The sequence below is a fragment of the Barbus barbus genome, assembly GCF_936440315.1.
Source record: "Barbus barbus genome assembly, chromosome: 2".
Classification (NCBI taxonomy): Eukaryota; Metazoa; Chordata; class Actinopteri; order Cypriniformes; family Cyprinidae; genus Barbus; species Barbus barbus.
This window is the reverse complement of record NC_136730.1, coordinates 10,399,502-10,418,845: the sequence shown is the minus strand read 5'-3', so window position 1 is coordinate 10,418,845 and position 19,344 is coordinate 10,399,502. Positions and strand designations below refer to the sequence as shown.

Here is a 19,344-nt window from a genome sequence, read left to right as displayed (position 1 = left end):
AACAAAGCTTGAAATAATGATTTCAAAATGTTTCTGCTACTTAATTATTTATTTAAGAGAAAAAAGACAGATGTGCATGTATCAAAAAAGGCCTTAAAAAACAGTTACCTCCTACTACCACTACCATTTAAAAGTTTGTGATCAGTAAAAGTCTCACCAAGGCTACATTTATTTGATCAAAAATACAGTAAAACTGTGAAATATTATTATAATTTAAAATAACTGTTTTCCATTTTAATATATTATAAAATGAAATTTATTCCTCTGATGGAAAAACTGAATTTTTAGCAGCTCAGGTAACATGTTTGATTATTAACAATGTCGAAAACAGTCATGCTGCTTAATATTTTTTGTGGAAAACATGATTCTTTTTTTTCAGGGTATTGAATACAATGCTCAGAAGAACAGTAGTTATTTTAAATGTCTTCTCTGTCACTTTGATTAGTTTATTTCCATTGCTGAATAGGGGCCAGGTTTACTAAATTAGCATTAAGAGCGCAATTCCATAAAAGCTCCAATGGGACGGGATAATTCTGTGGGTGATTTACTAACAATGCGCACATTAAAGAACACAAACGCAGCCAGATCATTTCCATAATGGCAATCAAGAGCAGTGCTTTTTTTGGCCGTTAAATATTGGCACAAATACCAGTAATTTGACGAGTGCAAACGTTAGTAAATCACGTTGCATGATTCATTTTAATACCTTCCTCCCATAAATTTTGTGTACAAATGCATATTCAATAATGTCAGGTGCAAAAATAACTGTGCCCATGCCTTTTCAGTGCTAATTCTTCACTGCACGTCTTTAGTCAATTCTGAAAGTACTACAGTATTTTAACACCAAAAGACGGTTTGCGCTGGCGCAAGCTGTTATTAATTAGCTGGCACTTACTTTCTTTAAAAAAAACTTACTGACCCCAAACTTTTGAGCGGTAGTGTGTGTTTGTACTTTTTAATGGCAGCATATTTACAAAAATGCAAAATCCAGTCAATAATAGCAAGTTAATAATAAAACTTTATAATAAAAAAATGTACATTTTATTAAGAAAATATGAGTGTGGTTGCCCATACACAATTGTTTTTGAGTGTGCATAGTTATACGATTGCTTGGGTTTGCTAGTGTGCTACTTAGTCAGCACAAAACAACAGATTTTCCAAGCCCTAAATATGGCTTGGATCACGTGCAAGTCTATAGGACGTCCAAACCAAATGATTAGAAACGTATAGCAAACCTCATCTGAACAACCTGCATGATTTGAGGTATCAATGATGTCCATAGCAGATATTGTGCATGATGAGTATGAGTATGAGCAATAACAATAATAATACTGATGCTTGACTTAGCATCACCACTAATTATACACAAATTCTGAAACAGGTTCCCTGCTTTTTCAATACTGAGGGATCCATTGTCAGTGTATTTTGTATAGTCTCAGGGAAATCCTCGTTTGTATCCGAGTGATGTGATCTAGTGGTTAAATATAAGAGTGCTGTATGCCCTTGAGCAAGGCATTTCTCAGGTTACGTCAGGAGGGCTGCTCCTTGGGTACAAACATCCTGCCAAAATGCTGTTAGCATCCATTCATTTTCATTCCATCAGGTTACAGGATGATGAATTCATGTGAGGCTGTAGCCATCCTGCAACATACACACACACACACACACACACACATTAACAGGAACAGTTCACCTAAAAATGATAATTCTGTCATATTCACTCCCATTCATAAATTTGGGTGTCAGTAATATCTCTTATGCTCACCAAGGCTGCATTTATAAACAGTAATTAAATTTTTTTTCTGTTTCCAATTTCAGGATTTTCAAAATCTCCTTTTTGTGTCTCACGAGAGAAAAATCATACAGGTTTGGACGACATGGGGGTGAGTAAGTGATGACAGAATGATTATTTTTTTAAATTAAGTGCATCCAGCTGAAATTACTGAAGCAATACTTGAACTCTTACTCTGATCTCACAGCGCATAGATGTGAGTTTTACTCTGATTCTGAGAGGAACCACTGCAGAACCGGTTCCTTGTTCTCCGCCAGCCACTTAATCTTGGCTGTTGTCTTCTCGATGGCCTGCTGCAGCGCTTGAGTTCCCGAGCCGAATCCAGTCTCTGCGTTGTCCTTTTGGAAGCGTTTCAACTGAACAAAGACAGCGAGGATTTAACACTTAAGTCAGGTTGTGTCTTATAAGCCTCTCACAGTGCATGCAATAGATTTTTGGCATTTGGCAAGGTCAAAGGTCATGTACCTGACTGAGTTCAAATGGTGTGCAGAATCTATAGGTGACGTCACTAATCAATCTGGAGAAAGTGAATGATCCAGTGCCGTACCTGTTGAGTAAAACCAAAAGTGTGTACTTTTACATATGTCTCTTTCTCTCTCTTTGTGTGTGTGTTATGGTATTTGGCATACTTACACTTTGAAGAAATAGTCCCAGTTTGCCCGGACAAAGTCCCATGCCAAAGGTTGGCCAATAATATTACTGGCAATATACCCAATGGTGGAAGTGGCGTCCTGTTTGCGTATCTTTTCTGGGTTCATAGTGTATTCCAGGTACCTTATTAAAACATGAAACATTTTATAAGTTATACTCCACAGAGTATTACAATGCATCTACACAAACTGTTCAAAAACACATTAGAAATGCAATTCAGACAGGCAATGACTTGAACACACAATTTCTATAATAAACATGTTTCTAATTTCTGAATTGTAATTCCTTTTGATATTTGTTTTGGTGGGGCTTTAAGTAAAAAAAACTGATTCTCTCTTAAAAAGCACAATTAAAAGTCTACAATTAAAAAAATGTGAAGAAAACGTTTTGCCATCATCTTGTCATAAAAAGCATATTGCATAATAAACATATGAATATTAAGCTATATTAATATTTGAATAAAAAAAAAACGTTGTGTTAAGATATTTTGTCGTCAAACTATAAAACTGGAAATGATAGGATGCTTAAAAATATCAGAAGGTAAGAAGTTCTGTTCAGGTTTATTAGGTATAACCCCATCAAATGTGTTTGTCATTCGAAAGTTTCTAAGAACTTGAGTGTTAATATAAGTCTTTTAAATTGATTTTTTTTCTTCAACCTTTATGCTTCCCCAGAGCTACCTGTTCAGTAACCAGGGCACTTTGGTGCAGGCCAGAGCTGATCTCAGTTTGACAGCTTCAGCTGCGACTGTGGCCTTCTGGAACATCTGCCAGCCAAAGTTCCATTCTTCTGCACCACCTGCAGCGATGGCGTCACAGTACACCGTCGACCTCAGGTTAGGATGAATCCTGAATGGAATTTTTCTCATTATTTATTTATTTCATCGCAAATGCAGCACCAAAAATGTGAACTATTGTTACTATATAAAATAGCAGTTTCAACTCATTTTAAAATTATTTATTCCCAATTATTCAGCAGTCTTCAGTGTCCTATAATCCTTCAGAAATCATTCTACTATTATTTGTTATTATCAATGTTGAAAAGTTTTTTTCCTTTTTTATTTTGAAACTTTTATATATATATATATATATATATATATATATATATATATATATATATATATATATATATATATATATATATATATTTTCAGGATTTTTTTTGATGAATGGAAAGAATTTGAAAGAACAGCATTTATTTGAATTAGAAATCTTTTTATAGATGACTTTACTGTCACTATTGACCAAATGAATGTATCACTGCATAATACATTCTATATTAATATATTAATAAATTAGAAAATCTAAATAAACTCAAACTTTTAAATGGTAGTGTATATTCAATGTGCAATATGTATATTTTTAATTTTTTAATTCTATATCAGAGAGGTGTATCAAAGTCTTAAGTGTAATTTTTTCGAAATTGAGATTTATGCATCATCTGAAAGCTGAATAAATAATCTTTTCATTGATGTATGGTTTGTTAGGACAATATTTGGCTGAGATACAACTATTTGAAAATCTGGAATCCGAGGGTGAAAAAAAATCAAAATATTGAGAAAATCGCCTTTAAAGTTGTCCAAATTAAGTTCTTAGCAATGCATATTACTAATCAAAAATGAAGTTTTATATATTAACAGTAAGAAATGTACAAAATATCTTCATGGAACGTGATCTTTACTTAATATCCTAATGATTTTTGGCATAAAAGAAAAATTGATAATTTTGACCCATACAATATATTTTTGGCTATTGCTACAAATATACCCCAGCGACTTAAGAGTGCTTTTGTGGTCCAGGGTCACAAATATTAGAGGTATGTTTCTGATATTATTGTGCACAATATTGGTGCACTGTATGAAAATATGTTAATATTTGTAAACTTTTATCAAAATATATTAATTGGTGTAATTCTGAAATTACTTTCTTTTTCAGATGTTGTTACAAATCACACTTTTCAGCCCATCCCTTCAAATCTCCTGCCTGTATTCTGGTACGTAACACTCACTTTTTACACTCACCGGGTTTACATGTTAACTCAATAAATATCTTGTTTCACTCTGAATTGCAGCATCGCATTACAGAAGTTAATTGAGTTGTGAGTAGTGTTTGATGAATCTCAACACACTCTGAATTAAAAACTATTCTTTAAAAATCAGGTAATAATTAAATTAATTTGTTCACTGTATAAATCTACGTTTCATGGGAAGTCGTGGCCTAATGGTTAGAGAGTCTCGGGCCAGCAGGGATTGTAGGTGGGGGGAGTGAATGTCCAGCGCTCTCTCCACCCTCAATACCACGACTGAGGTGCCCTTGAGCAAGGTACTGAACCCCCAATTGCTCCCCGGGCACCGCAGCATAAATGGCTGCCCACTGCTCCGAGTGTGTGTTCATGGTGTGTGTGTGTGTTCACTGCTGTGTGTGTGCACTTTGGATGGGTTAAATGCAGAGCATGAATTCCGAGTATGGGTCACCATATGTCACTTGTTCCTTGTTCATTTCCTCCACTGATATTGAGTGTCAAGCATTTGAAACTTCTCAAAAATACATCATGCAACATTCTGAAGAACTGGAACTGATCTACAAATTGCTTAAGACATGGTATACAATAAATCACATAGGATATTGCTTAATTTCCTTTGAGAGTTGCACTCACGCATTGTTATGAGAATTCTCCATCCATTTTTTGAACCAGCTCCTGGTTAGTTCTCTGCATCCCTCGATGCCGGTACTGCAGGCTAGAGACAGCGCAATGATCTGTGTGAACCTGAGGACAAAATTAAACATAACTTTACCTATATAAAGCAAATTGAGTCTGGGAAGCATGTGACATATGAAAGATTTGTCCTTACTGATCAGTGTGGCCAGAGGGAACTGTTGTCCAGTTTGAGCTGATAGTCCCAAAATATTCAAATAGTGGTTTGACTTGTTTCTTAAGATAAGCCTAAAATAAATACAAACAGCAGTCCCTGTAATCTATCTGTATTACTTCAGTTTTGATTATAAAAATGAGATTTAACCAACCTGCATAGCACCATAAACTTCACTGCGATCAAACAACTGGAAAAAATAGTTCAGATTTCGAAGCGCCGCCTCCCATGGAATGTATCCCCGCTCATGCAAAAGATATTTAGTTGTTCTCAAAGCAAGCGTTATGTTTATAATGGATGCTCTGGAAAAATAAACAAACAAACAAACAAACGTTTTATATTGAATACAGTCGTCCACATTTTTTACCAGTGAATTTCCACAACGTTTCGTGACCTGTTAAATTGTTTTCAATTACTGGATGGATACAAACTTTTAAAAATGACTTTAATTCAGACGGATTTACTCATTAATCATTTAGACTGAATTGTGAATCATGTTTAACTGATTCATATCAAAGAACTGGCTCAATTCACTCACAAATCCCACTAACACGGTTTGAAAGATGTATTCCACACAAAAACCAATGGAATATTTTTGAGCAGCACATAACTAGAATAACTATAAAAACTTATATCAGTTCATTTTAGTTCATTTTTGTCATTTTATTAATTCTTATTACTTTCCCAGGCCAAAAATAAATACCTTTCCAAGACAGTAACCCATTACCATACAAAAATGTCAGTAAAAGGTTTTAATGATTTTTAAAGAAGTCTCTTCTGCTCTTCAGGACTGCATTTGATCAAAAATATAGTAAAATCATAATATTGTGAAATATTGTGAAACATTATTGTAGTTTAAAGTAGCTATTTTCTATTTTAATATATTTTAAAATGTAATTCATTCCTGTGTTTTTCTGCAACTATTACTTATTTTTTTTTACTGCTTAATATTTATCTCTTTTTTTTTTGGTTTGTTTCAGGAAGAGAAAGAACAGATTTATTTGCTTTTTTGTAACATTATAAATGTCTTTACTGTCACTTTTGATTCATTTAATGCACCCTAGCTAAATAAAAGTATTAATTTCTTTAAAAAAAAAAAACATCACAAACTTTTGAGTGGCAGTGTACATGCAATGTGCAATAACTCTCACTTTGCCAGATTAAATGCATCATCCAGAATCTGAGCTCTGTTTACCACAGGTATCACCTATATAAAGAAAACACATTAAAATATTGTTTATATGTCTTTTAGCCCTTTTGAGTCTGTTCTATCTCATTATTTTCATGCAGGACCTGGTGATCGGACTCCAGTTGGCTGAGAAGTCGCTCCCAGTTCCCAAAGTCGTAGTTCACTCTGAAGTATCCCGACACATCGAGGTTGGCCAGCACCCATTCATTTTTGCTGACTTTCATGAGTTTGTGTAGAGCTTAGAGCAGATAAAATAAGGTAATATTTTAAACAGTATCTCCATACAAGGAGAAAACATTTCATTTGACAACAAGTTACAGTACTGGCGGTGCAAAGACTAAATGAATACATGCATCTTTATGCTTGGGCCAGTAGATAACCACCAAGCAACAACCCTGGCACTGTGACGACTAGTTTTACATGGTCAAACACTTTTCCGTTGGTCTTCAGTAAATGTAAAAGCAAATGCATGCACTCAAAGCTTTCTCTCGAGCCAGAATAGTTTTGTAAGCTTCACTCCCTTGTCTTCTAAAAACAAATTATTAATTTCCAAAATCCAGGATTTCATGCATCTCCAACCCCCTGTAGAATAACGAGTAAGATTTGACTCTTTTCCTACTACGGATTGGCCGGATGCACTTGAGTTGGAGCGCAGAGACACAAAACTTTAAGAACCGAGTGACCTGCGATTTTATTGGCTGAGCGAGAGCGTGCAAGACCTGTTGCAAGATCTTGAGGTAGATGAAAAGTATAAAGTGACTTAACAAGGTTTAATGTACCTGATTTCTGTAGAAGCCACAGCTGATCCTGCTCCTGGTTTTTCTTCATCCATTTGATGGGTACAAACCATTCATAACTGAGGTTTAACACAGCGGTTAGACTTATAAGATGGGTTTTCACAGGATCTGGAAATGTTACATTGCAATGATGATGTTTGACAACATACTTGAATTCAGATTTCCTATCCACCACTGCTTCAGGCTCTAGAAGAAAGTGCTTTTGGCTGATGTTCCCTGTTCGAGTGTCAATAGTGATTACTGGGAAACCCATCTGTAGTATCCAGCGGTTCATGATCTCATGAACACTATATGGCAGTTTCACTCCTGGAGTTTGATCTACTGCCTATTTAAGAAGTGAAAATGAACAGTTCCTTAATGTTTTACAGTGTTCACTACGCCACATATTAGGGCATTTTTTTACATTTAACTAGTGAACTTAAAAAATGTAACTACAACATGTCTCAAGTATGATTTTCTTTATTAACAGTCTAGCTAAAGTAAGTTTTATTCCAAGTGCAGAACATGTAAAGTGGTTGTAAAATAAATTCTCTTCTTAAAAGTGGAAAAGATGCATGAAATTGTACAAACACACATATTGTACAAGCTTGTTTTAAACACAGCTATGGGCACAGCCCGTTTCCGCAACTGAATAAAAAGTTAATGAGGGTAATTCCGATTGTTTATCTCGCAGTTCTGATGTTTTTGTTTCACAATTGTGAGTTTGTATCTCGCAATTCTGACTTTATAACTCGCAATTGCAATAAAAATAACGTTTTTCTCCGAATTTTGTGAGATATAAACTCATAATTGCGAATAATAAAGTCCGATTCTGAAGGAAAAAAGACCATTTTCTTTCAGTTGCGAGTTTATATTTCACGGTTCTGACTTTTTTTCAGAATTAAGAGATATAAACTCGCAATTGCAAATTATTAAGTCAGAACCACGAGATATAAACTCGAAATTGCAAGAAAAAAACATCAGAATTGCGACAAAATTTTATCTTGCAATTCTCATTTTTTTCTTAAATTTGCACAATAACTTGCAATTGTGAGAAAAAATGTCAGAATTGCAAGATATAAGCTTACTTTTTTCTTGCAATTCTGATCTTTTTCATCAGTATTGTGTGAAACTCACAATTGTAAGTTTTAAAGTCTAATTCATAGTTAAAAAAGACCTAGTGTTCTTAGACCTAGTGTTTATACGTATCTCACAATTCTGACTTTTTTCTTGCAGTTTTTTTGCAAATTGTAAAGTCTAATTTGTGAGCAATTGCGAGAAAAAATGTTGAGATATAATTGTGAGATATAAACTTTTTTCTTGCAATTCTGACATTTTCTGAGTTGAAATATAAGGGAAAAGACTGTTTTCTTACAATTGCGAGTTTATATCTCGCAATTCTGATTTTATAACACGCAATTGTGACTTTATATCACGCAATTCTAACTTAAAAACATGCATTTGCCCAGCTTTACCACATATAAATCTCAAGCAGTTAAACAGCCCACCTTTTGAAGATGGTCCCAGAGATCTGAATGCACTGAGCTTCCAAAAGCAAACTGCTTCAGATAGTTCTGTGGGAGAAGAAAAACACAACTGTACTATCAGGTCATGAAATACGGCGCGAAAGTTGCATGAACTCTCGAACTTGTTCAAAAACATGAGAGTAAAGTAAGACTTACACCAAGTCCTTTGGCAAACACAGGCTCTGTCAGGAATTCAGAGAGCATTTTAAGCACTGCAGCTCCCTGTAATGACAAACATATGAAATGCATTTATCTCTGACTGTACTGAAACTACCCTGACTGCTTTATGATTTTATTTATAACCTCTCGAGAGTGGTGGTCTTTCGAAATTCCACAATATCAGTGTTCAAGCTGAAACCCAGCATAAAGATCCAAAACATTTTTAATGTTGTAATCAATACTATTGTTGTGAGTGCTTGTCAGGCAGTTTGTTCTAATTTAGGGTGTTCTTCATAGTCGTTATCCTGTTTGCTATCCCGTTTCTGGGTTTGTAGATTGTTGTCAGGGTGTTATGTGGTTGTTACAATGTTAAGTATTTAGAATGAATGCCATTGCTATCCAGTTGCTAGAGTGTTCTTATTGTTTTTTAGGCATTGTTAAGTTGCTAGTTGTCATGATTATGCAGTAGATTTTTGTACCTTGCTGTAGGATATGGTGTTGAACATTTCACTGATTTCTGAGGGTGTGTTGACCTCTTCCTCCTTTAGGGAGAGGGGGTGAGAGGAAGTCAAGCTATCCACAGCAAATGCTCTTTGCAGGTCGTACAGAATCATCTGGTCTTTCTGGTGAGGGACAGAGTTGATTGTAAATTACATGTTACAAGGTGTGTCTCTTCAGTACATTTAGCTGAACAACAACATGCGACAATACATCATCCTCTCTCAAAGGTGAAGTGTGTAATATCTGCACCACCAGTGGCTATAAACGAAACTGTAAAAATAATTCATGTTTCCAGGGGGCTGTTTCAAACAACAAATTTACCAAATAAGCCAGGCTTATTTTAGTTAGACTGACTTATTTTGAATCAAATCAAGTGACAATATGTCAGACTAACTTAAATAAACCTGGCTTATTTGGTAAACTTGTTTTATGAAACAGCCCCCTGGTTTACCAAGTTTGTTTGTTTGTTTTGAGGGCATATGGTAAACCTGAAACATTGATGGAAAAAAGTACCTATTTATTTATTTAGAAGGCAAACAAGTTCTTAGTAAACTTGAAAAATATATTAAATAAGATATTTATTTATTTAGTGGGCAAACAAGCTCTTAGTAAACTTAAAAATATATTAAATAATATATATATATTTATTTATTTACAAGTCAAGTTTTTGGCAAACCTGAAATAATCATAATAAATTCATTCATTCATTCATTTTTCATTAAATTAGATAAATATATTATTTACCAAAAGCTTGTTTGTCTTATAAATAAATAAACAAATATCTTATTTAATATATGTTTCATTTACTAAGTACGTGTGTGTCATAAATAAATAAATCAGGTTCACCAAGAACTCATTTGACCTTATTTATTTATTTTTTTATTCATTCATTCATTCATTCAATTATTAATTTATTTATTTATTTATAAATGCCCCAGATTTCCCAAAAACATTGCCAAATGAATGAATGAATGGATGTTTCAGCTTCATCAAGAACTTATTAAAGTAAACAGGCACTTTTTATATGTTGCCTGCAAACAAAAGTTGATTTTGTCATAATATATGGCTATTTCTAAATGACCATCAAGGGAGACAGCATCCACCAGCAGGACTGTCTGCTTCCAACCAGCCAAACCTTTACTTCAACAAACAGGCCGATGTTTTGAAAGCATCTACAGATTACTTTTAGTTGTTTCTGTTCATTAAATTGGAATAGAGAAAGTACGAACACACTTCAACTTTAAATACAGGCATGTTTTTCTACACTATGTAAGGGCAGTGATGAATATGTAATAGTAGACTTAAAAATATTTTTAAAATCCTCTGATGTTCTTACCATGTTCCAGGTGGGCTCAGCATAATCAGCGCCCAGATATTCCACATATGAAGCAAACCCCTCGTTCAGCCAGAGATCATTCCACCATTTCAGCGTCACGAGGTTTCCAAACCACTGGAAGACACATAAATCACATGGCAAACTGTGCAAAGCAAAAAGTACTCAGAGTCCCCTTTACTGGGCCTAGACATACCATGTGAGCCAGCTCGTGAGAAACAACAGTCACAATGCTCTGCTTGTTGCCATTGGCAGACGTCCGTGGATCGTATAGAAGAGCCGTCTCTCTGTAAGTGACGAGACCCCAGTTTTCCATGGCTCCTGAGTTGAAGTCAGGCAATGCAATCTGGTCTAAGAAAACAGGAGGATAACTGCTTATTCTACTGTGCTTTGAAGGGTAATGGTTTTATTTTTTTTTATCATGAATGAAGCTGCTTGTACCTGACTTAGAAAGCGGATAGCTAGTGTTGTAATATTTCTCGAAGAACTCCAGTATTGGCTGAGTGATTTTGAGCGCATAGTCACCTTGCCCGTCTTCAATGGCTTTTTTCCTTGCCCATATTCTTACCTTTGACAAGCCAAACAAACAAGTTTTCAAATAACTTCACGTCTATACATTCCTCTTCATGAGCTTAGATTTATAAATTGGTGCAGAGGCCCTACCAAAACTCCCTTCTTGTCTTTAGCATTGATGTACTTGAAATCACTGACAACAAACGCGACGAGATACGTTGACATCTTCTTTGTGGGGCCAAATATCGTTCTGGTAACTGCCGTTCCATTGATGATGACATTTTCTGTTTCTAAGATGAAAAAATAGGAAATTACAATTAGAGCTATGAAAATATAGCAAGTAATGAAATGATTTTGAGTTCAATTATTTACATTTGCATTTATGAATTTGCCATTTACATTTCAATTCAGCATTGCCATCATATTAATAAAAAGTACATTTTCAAATATATTATATTTATGAATTTATTCAAAGCGACTTAAATTGCATTTAAATGTATAGTCCACCCAAAAATACTTTTTGTTCTGTGCAACACGAAAGAAGATATTTTGAAAAATGTTGATGACCAAATAGTTTGGTTTCCATTGACTTTCATTATGTGAAAAAAATAATATATATATATATACTGTATATATATAATGGCAGTCAAAGGGAATCAAACCAACATTCTTTGAAATACATTTTTTTGTGTTCTGTCGGAACAACATGAGGGTGAGTGAATAATGATTTTCAAAAGATTAAAAGATTTTAATTTTTGGGTTAATATCCCTTTAAGACATATATTTTATCAGTTTGTGCATTCCCTGGGATTCGAACCATGCATGACTTTGCCATTTCTTTACTGTTTGAGCTACAAAAATGCCTTTAATATGCCACTTAATTTTAGCTAGTAGCATATAACAAATATGAGTTCTTAAATGAAGATAATTAAAGTACAATACATTTGTCGTGGCATGAAAAATCATACAATAGATAGACGTTAAAACTGTTTAGAGTGAATAGGCTAATTCGATATATCGAATAAGTCCATTTTAATTCATTATTGTTAAACACGTCTATCACTGGCCTACAGTCCACAGCATTATGTTTTGCAATTGAAAAGGGATATGTTAGAAAATCTTGACAGGGTTCAAGTAATGGGATACAGAAACACTGTTTTGATTTGAAATTGGCCCTGCAAGCAAAACATGATTTGAGGCAAAAGTTTGCCTGCTTTTCTCATGTTCAGATAGTCAAGATAAGATTTGAAGCTGATGGCAGTTGAGGGAATAACGGCATGGAAAACAAACAAAGCTGAAATAAATGCCAACATCAGGAGGACAGATGCTGCCGAATGTCACACAACCCCGCAGACTATGACTCAAAAACCACAAAAGACATGCTAACAAATATGCAAACTTTGCACAAATAGTTGATTAGTCATAATCACTTTCATGTTGCTCTAAACCCATAACTCTCTCTTGCATGTGAATGGAAGAGATGGGAATTTTTGAATATCAAACTCAATTTTTTTCATCATCTAAAGCAGTGCTTTTTTGTTGGTGTAATAGACTGAAATTGAAGTCCTTATTCTCTGAAAACCTTCCTCTCTGCAGCAGCTCTCAGATCAAATATGGTGTCTATTGACCATTTTTGTAGTCTATGATACAAGTCTAGTAGCTTCAGCAGGCTTGGGAAATAGAGCACAATTCTTAGACTTTTTTTAATGGTATTTTTATGGTGTTTTATTTTGTGATCTTTACACACCCTTTAACTTCCACGATAAAAAAAGAAAAAAAGAAAACTTCAAGATGTGAAATTCAAGGCCGTTTCTAGATAAGTGCAGACTCTTTTCATTTTCAAATACACTAAAAACTGGCTCAGGAAGCAGTTACGGCTCAATTAGACCCTTATGGGGCCCTCTTGTGGTCTAAGAGGGAGAAAGTAAACAAAAATACATGAAAAAAAAACTTGAATGGAAAATGTAATGTATGTAGTATAATTATTTATTTGTTGTCATTTTGGTTCATTTTACTCTTAATTTATTGTGTTTAGTTAATGTATTCCAATTTTAAGATAATGTTTTTTTAAATATTTAAATTAGTAAATAAATCAGATGTTTGGAGGGTGAAACTAATGCAAATTTTATAGTAAAATTTGCAGGTGACAACAATTGAATCCTACAATCTCCAGTGGTCCTGAAAACCCTTTTTGCTGCAGCTTGTTTAGGGCAGCACATACTGATATTATAGGCTTAGTGATGGATTGTTTGCCTTACTAATTTCTTGGCTGTTCGACAGTGCTGTCGTTCCCAGGTCATGGATGAGAGTGATATGAAACACAGCTTTCATGCCAGGTTCGTCGAAACACGGGAAAGCTTTTCTAGCATAAGTGGCCTGCATCTGAGTGATGGCAATAATTCTGCAAAACATAAGAGCAGTTCAAGTGTTGCTGGATCACAAAACTATAAAAAAGGTTAAAACCATTTTTTGTGCAGTTGCACTTATAAATACATTGAATGACTTTGTCAGTGTAATGTCATATTTCAAAATTTAAATGATCTACAATGTTTTTCTGAGATTGAAAGGATCAACATCACGATCAACGAAATGATTTTTAGTAATACAAGTCACATGTCTTGATTTAATTGCATTATAAAAATATCAAACCAAGTGGCATTTATTTTTCAGAATTTTTTAAGCAAAACATTTCAGCAAAACATTTCAGAAAAAAAGATATTTGTTAGATTTTTAAATGATAAAACAATATATATATATATATTACCATTCAGAAGTTTAGTGTTGAGTTAAAATAGTAATATTGTGATATATTGTTACAATTTAAGTCTTATATTTTATATATATTTTAAAATGTAATTCTTTCCTGTGATGGATAGCTGAATTTTCAGTGCCTCATGATCCTGTTAATTTGGTGCTCAAGAAACATTTTGTTTATATATATATAATATTTTTTTCAGTATTATTTGATGAGCAGGAATTTCAAAAAGCAGCATGAGTTTGAAATAACATTAATAACATTAATTTTGTAGCATTACACATGTGTTCCCTATAGTGAAGAATAAATATACTAAAATGTATTTGAAATTCATTTATGTTAAGTATACTACAAATACATTTAAATATTTATGTGCTTAATAAAAATATCCAGCAATTGTATATTTAGGATACTAAACTGGTATGCTTAAAGTCTGATAAATTGGAACAACTGATTTTATGCTTCATGCACTTTAATTGTGCAGAAGTAGAGATGAAGAACCATTGCAAGTATACTTCAGGTACACTTTAAATATCTTGCATTAAAAGTCTGATGTTATTCAAAGATCATGCAGCATTACGAAATGTGCATTGTGCAGAAGTAGTACTCCAAATAAGTCTATTTTAATAGATTTGAACTATACTTTGCATGAATTAAATGTATTTTAAATACATTACTTTTTTACTAGGGTTTATAGATACCTTTTGTTCGATTTAATGCATCCTTTCAAGTATTTATTTCAAAAAATATTTCTGACCTTGAATGTTTGAACAGTAGTGTATATGCTAATCAAAATGAACGCACATATGAAGTTTCGTGACATTTTCTGGTTGCTGAACATGAAGGGAAGTACACCTGTGGTTTGTCTGCTAGGGAACTGACTTCATACATCCACTGATCTTTAAAAGCAGTTGCTTAGAAGCAATTGCAGAAATGGCTCAGAAAAGCAAAGTTATTTCAGAGAAATCTCTAGCGGATGTTTCATCTGTTTGCAGATGCCACGTGGTTTGATATTTTGTGTCTAATGGAAGGACATTCTGACATTTTTAGCTGCTTTAGTATCTATGTACTTTTTGTGGAAAATATATTGCTTCCAAAAACAACTTCTCACTTTTTTTCCCCATCTTCCATGTATTCACTCCTGTAGAAACCCTCCAGATCATCAGCGAGCTCTCCTGTGAACTCCGTGTAGAGCCAGTAGGACTTGCCAGGCTTCAGTTTTCCCTCCAGTTGAATCACCAAAAACTGTGTTTCCGTCTGAAACCAGGTTGTCTTTATGGCTGGAGCCGTTACACCGCTCAGACCCGTGAGTTTTGCATGGTGCCCCTTAAACAGAGTCAAGTTCAGCTTGTTGGAGTGAATTAATATCAGGTCTGTCTTCTTCACACAAGTAAACATCACTCCAGAGATCCCAGTGAAAATATACATCCCGCTGGCGTTCCTCACCAAACGGGGCCAAAGAGTCACATTGTAGTACTCTGGAGACAGAGTATCAGGCAGTCTGTATTTGTCCCAGGGCTCGTTGGAAGTCTTTGGGGTGGGAGGTACTGGCGATGTAGTTGCGTTGGTGAATTTTGCTGCGTTTTTGGACTTTTCTCGATTATAAACCACTGATAATGCAATGATGGTCACCAAGGCTATTGTGGCCAGCACCATGGCTGCAGTGGCCAGATGTTTGCTGATGTAATATCCTTTCCCCATTGTTCACTGTGGTTTGAGTTGGGAAATTGGTTGTGTCCTTTATGTGCGCTTTACTCTTTGCGGTGTTGTTGAGATGATGCTAGCATGAAATTGCCTTCAACAAAAACAAATAGATGGTTTCCATCTTCGGTGATATAAATACCTAGAGGACACAAGTGGAATAGTTCATCCAAACATAAAAACGTCAATATTTACTTACCCTCGTGACATTTAAAATTCTTTCTTTCTACTGTGGAACAAAAAAGGAGATATTTTGCAGGATCTCCACGCTGCTCTTTTCCAAACAATGAAAGTGAGATAGGCTGCCTACAGTGTTATTTTTTTAATGAGATTTTGTCATTTTTATTAGTTTTAGTTTTCTTGTTTCTTATTTGATTTGACTAATTTTAGTACTTCAACTTAAACGTATTTCATTTAGTTGTAAGGGCAACATTTGTACATTTTTATTTATTATTTATCAGCGGCAGCCCTTCAGTGGTGTCCTGCATGAATTAATCCACCTGGCATCATAATGATATCACGGCTATAGAAACCATAAATATTTGACAGGAATGCAGTATAACAGGCCATTGCATCACAGACAAGTATCTAATGTAGCGAGAATGATATATACATGATACATCATTTCTAGCTGAAGCATTAAAGTAATAAAATGACAAAAATATAGTCCACCCGATATTCTTACAGACATGTATTAACTCAAACATATTATTAGGCCAGCAAAGAAGGCACTGTTATTTATTGTTATAACATTTATACATATTATTTATATAAGCATTCATGTAATAATTATACTTTATTTACATCAATTACACACAAAGCTAAATTATTTTACTCGCACACAACTACTCAATTATTTGTAAGCTGTATAGACAACTTTTACAGTAGTTTTATAATACTGTTTTTCTCATTTTGCAGTCTCCATTCACTGTCATTGTATGTAAAAACAATCTACTAGAACAAACTCAAATTAATAACTTTAAAAATAAAATAAAATATAAACTAAAATAATATTTTTTTCCCCGTAAAATCCTAAATTTCATATTTAATACACTTCATATTCATATTAACCCAAGCTATGGTGTTCAAGCAATTGGCTGACAAAATCTGCACTTGGTGAAGAATAAAAAAGATTGAACTCTGTCAACCTTAAGCTTAGCTTTAGTTAAACATAATATTAAGCCTTAGTACAAAAAGTTGCATGCTGCACATCTGGAACAATCAAATGCACTAATTCATTTTGTGCCATTTCCCACAGGTGCTTCCTCTTGATGCCTGGCCTCATTTACCATCTTCCTGTTACCATGTTATGTGAGTTCAATCAACAATCACATGCACATATTTTAACACTTAAAAACTGTTTATGTGTTAGGAAGCAGAGGTATGCGCAGAAGTGAACAGGCCTGTAAGCTTGAACAGATTTTAAGTGCACTCATAATGGACTATGCCATTGGTGCAGGATAGAATAGGATGGGAAGCCTTCCCTGTCCAGCTGATTCATTTTCAATTAAACCAATGGATAACATGAGCAGTCTTTTCTTAAGAAGAATAATTTGTGTCCTTGTAAGTGGGAAATATATGTGAAAGTTCAACTTGCAAATGTTTTTGCATTGGAAACAAACTGCAGGGGTCATGTAAGGGGGCAATGGATATTTAACCATAACACCAATAAGCTTTGCCATAAAAATGCCATACTTTTTTTGATTTGATTTGAGCACTTAATGTAGTTGTCAAAGCAACATTTTTATATTTTTATTGATCAATTGTATTTTATTTATTTATATAACATTTTTATATATTTCTAATATATATAATATATATATATATATTTTTGTTTTTATTATTATATATTATTAAATATATAATTTGCATTATATATTTATATTTTTATATATTTCTTGATGTCTATTTACATCAAGGTAATATATATATATATATATATATATATATATAATATTATGTACTATATTGTTTATGTTAAATATATATGAATTATATCAAATGTTTTGAATTTATTTTGCAACATTTTTCTCTCAGAAATTGCTAGTATGTTTCACAAGTAATTACAAAGAACTGGCAAATAATACATTTAATTAAATGTGAAATATTGAAGTAGACTGAACAGGTATTTTCTTGTAAACTGAACTCCAGTGATCTTTAATTTATTTACAACTTGATTTTTTTTTTTTCTAGACCACCAGCTGGATCTGAATATAAACCTGTATGGAAATTCATGCTGGTCTCAACTGATCTTAACAGGTATGCCAAAGCCTTTATTACATATCATTGTTTTGCATATACAAATTCATGCAATCGTTGATAGGAATATTTTGCTCTCACCTTTCAGCTGTAAAACCACTTTGGTTAAACGCCTGTCTGATAACTATAAGCCTTTCGTTCTACTGCGTACGACCGTCTCCACCTGGAAGTTATTTGAGGTAAGTAAATATACATAAACGTTTTCTCTCCAACCCTCTAAAATATGAAACACCCACACTGCAGTCCATACCAAAGAAAACCATCTCATCCGTTGACCATATGCTAAATCACTCTGTCTGGAAAGCCATGCAGGAGCGCAGAGATCTTGCAGCAGTTCTCTTGCTTTTGTAGAAAGACTTCTTCTTAGTTCTTGTTTGAGATGAATGTCAAATCAAATAAACACACACACGTGCTCGACTGCCAAACAGAAGACAGTAAAAGTGTACATACCAGGTATCCATAGGGAAAGTCACAGAAGTGGGAGAGTCGGTGAATATTATGAGGCTGATGGGAAAAACAAGCACACACACACACACACACACACACACACACACTTCTTCCCATTTGGGAGGAGGGGCGAAACGAAGCTCAGGTTTTCTCATACACACCCACCCACCCACACACACACGTATGCACACAGACTGTGAATTCTCTAACAAATCTTTGTCGAGAGGTTTTAGGGGGAAAATATGAACACTCTGACACATTTATTGTTATGTTTTTTCATAGCTCAAGAGGCTCTGTTATGTTTAATGAGCACAGTTTGAAACCACTTTTGAACCTCTAATGAAGGTACATTGGATATTACAAAGGTGCTTTTCTCAAGAGTAAATTAAGAAATTAAGAGATATTTCGAGTTCTGTCCTGTGGCTATATTTTGTATTTTTGGCACAAAAATGCAAAATTTAAACCGTTATTATGCAGCCATTATACACACATATTTTTCATCAGTCTGCCATCAACTATGATCTTGAAAGGTAATTTGGATGTGATTTGATTATGTTAAAGCCTCCCACTGTTTATCTTCCCTTTAGGAAAACATAATCATCAATACAGCAAAAACAGACGAAGTTTAATACTCGCTCAACATCACGCAATTATATACATACTGTACATACATCTATGTACTCAATCAGCAATTATTTGATCAAAAATACTGTGAGAACACTATTATTGTGAATACCATTACAATTTAAAATGTGTTTTCCGTTTGAATATCATTTCTGTTTGAGTGTAATTTATTCCTGTGATGCAAAGCTGTATTTTTAGCATCATTACTTTAGCTTTCACTGTCACATGATCCTTCAGAAATCATTTTAA

General features: G+C 34.0%; 1 protein-coding gene across 2 annotated transcripts; it reads right to left on the bottom strand.

The window, feature by feature from the left end:
* Window positions 1–16: 16 nt before the first annotated feature.
* LOC306882222 (aminopeptidase N-like) lies at window positions 17–18,595 on the bottom strand. 2 transcript variants are annotated; one of them, XM_079436715.1, is made up of 23 exons: window positions 18,475–18,582; window positions 18,106–18,187; window positions 15,176–15,907; window positions 13,568–13,710; window positions 11,460–11,599; window positions 11,238–11,364; window positions 10,993–11,147; window positions 10,800–10,913; window positions 9,442–9,585; window positions 8,960–9,025; window positions 8,786–8,851; window positions 7,448–7,623; window positions 7,281–7,357; window positions 6,606–6,739; window positions 6,464–6,519; window positions 5,467–5,614; window positions 5,295–5,386; window positions 5,099–5,209; window positions 3,124–3,291; window positions 2,426–2,566; window positions 2,258–2,339; window positions 1,967–2,148; window positions 17–1,641 (listed from the first exon to the last, which is right to left on the bottom strand). In XM_079436715.1, the coding sequence occupies exons 3-22, from the start codon at window positions 15,763–15,765 to the stop codon at window positions 1,996–1,998; spliced, it is 2,883 nt and encodes a 960-aa protein (XP_079292841.1). In that variant the 5' UTR covers window positions 15,766–15,907; window positions 18,106–18,187; window positions 18,475–18,582; the 3' UTR covers window positions 17–1,641; window positions 1,967–1,995. The 2 variants fall into 2 exon arrangements, with proteins under 2 accessions (XP_079292841.1, XP_079292840.1); XM_079436714.1 differs by lacking the exon at window positions 18,106–18,187 and having other exon boundaries at window positions 18,475–18,595.
* Window positions 18,596–19,344: the final 749 nt, after the last annotated feature.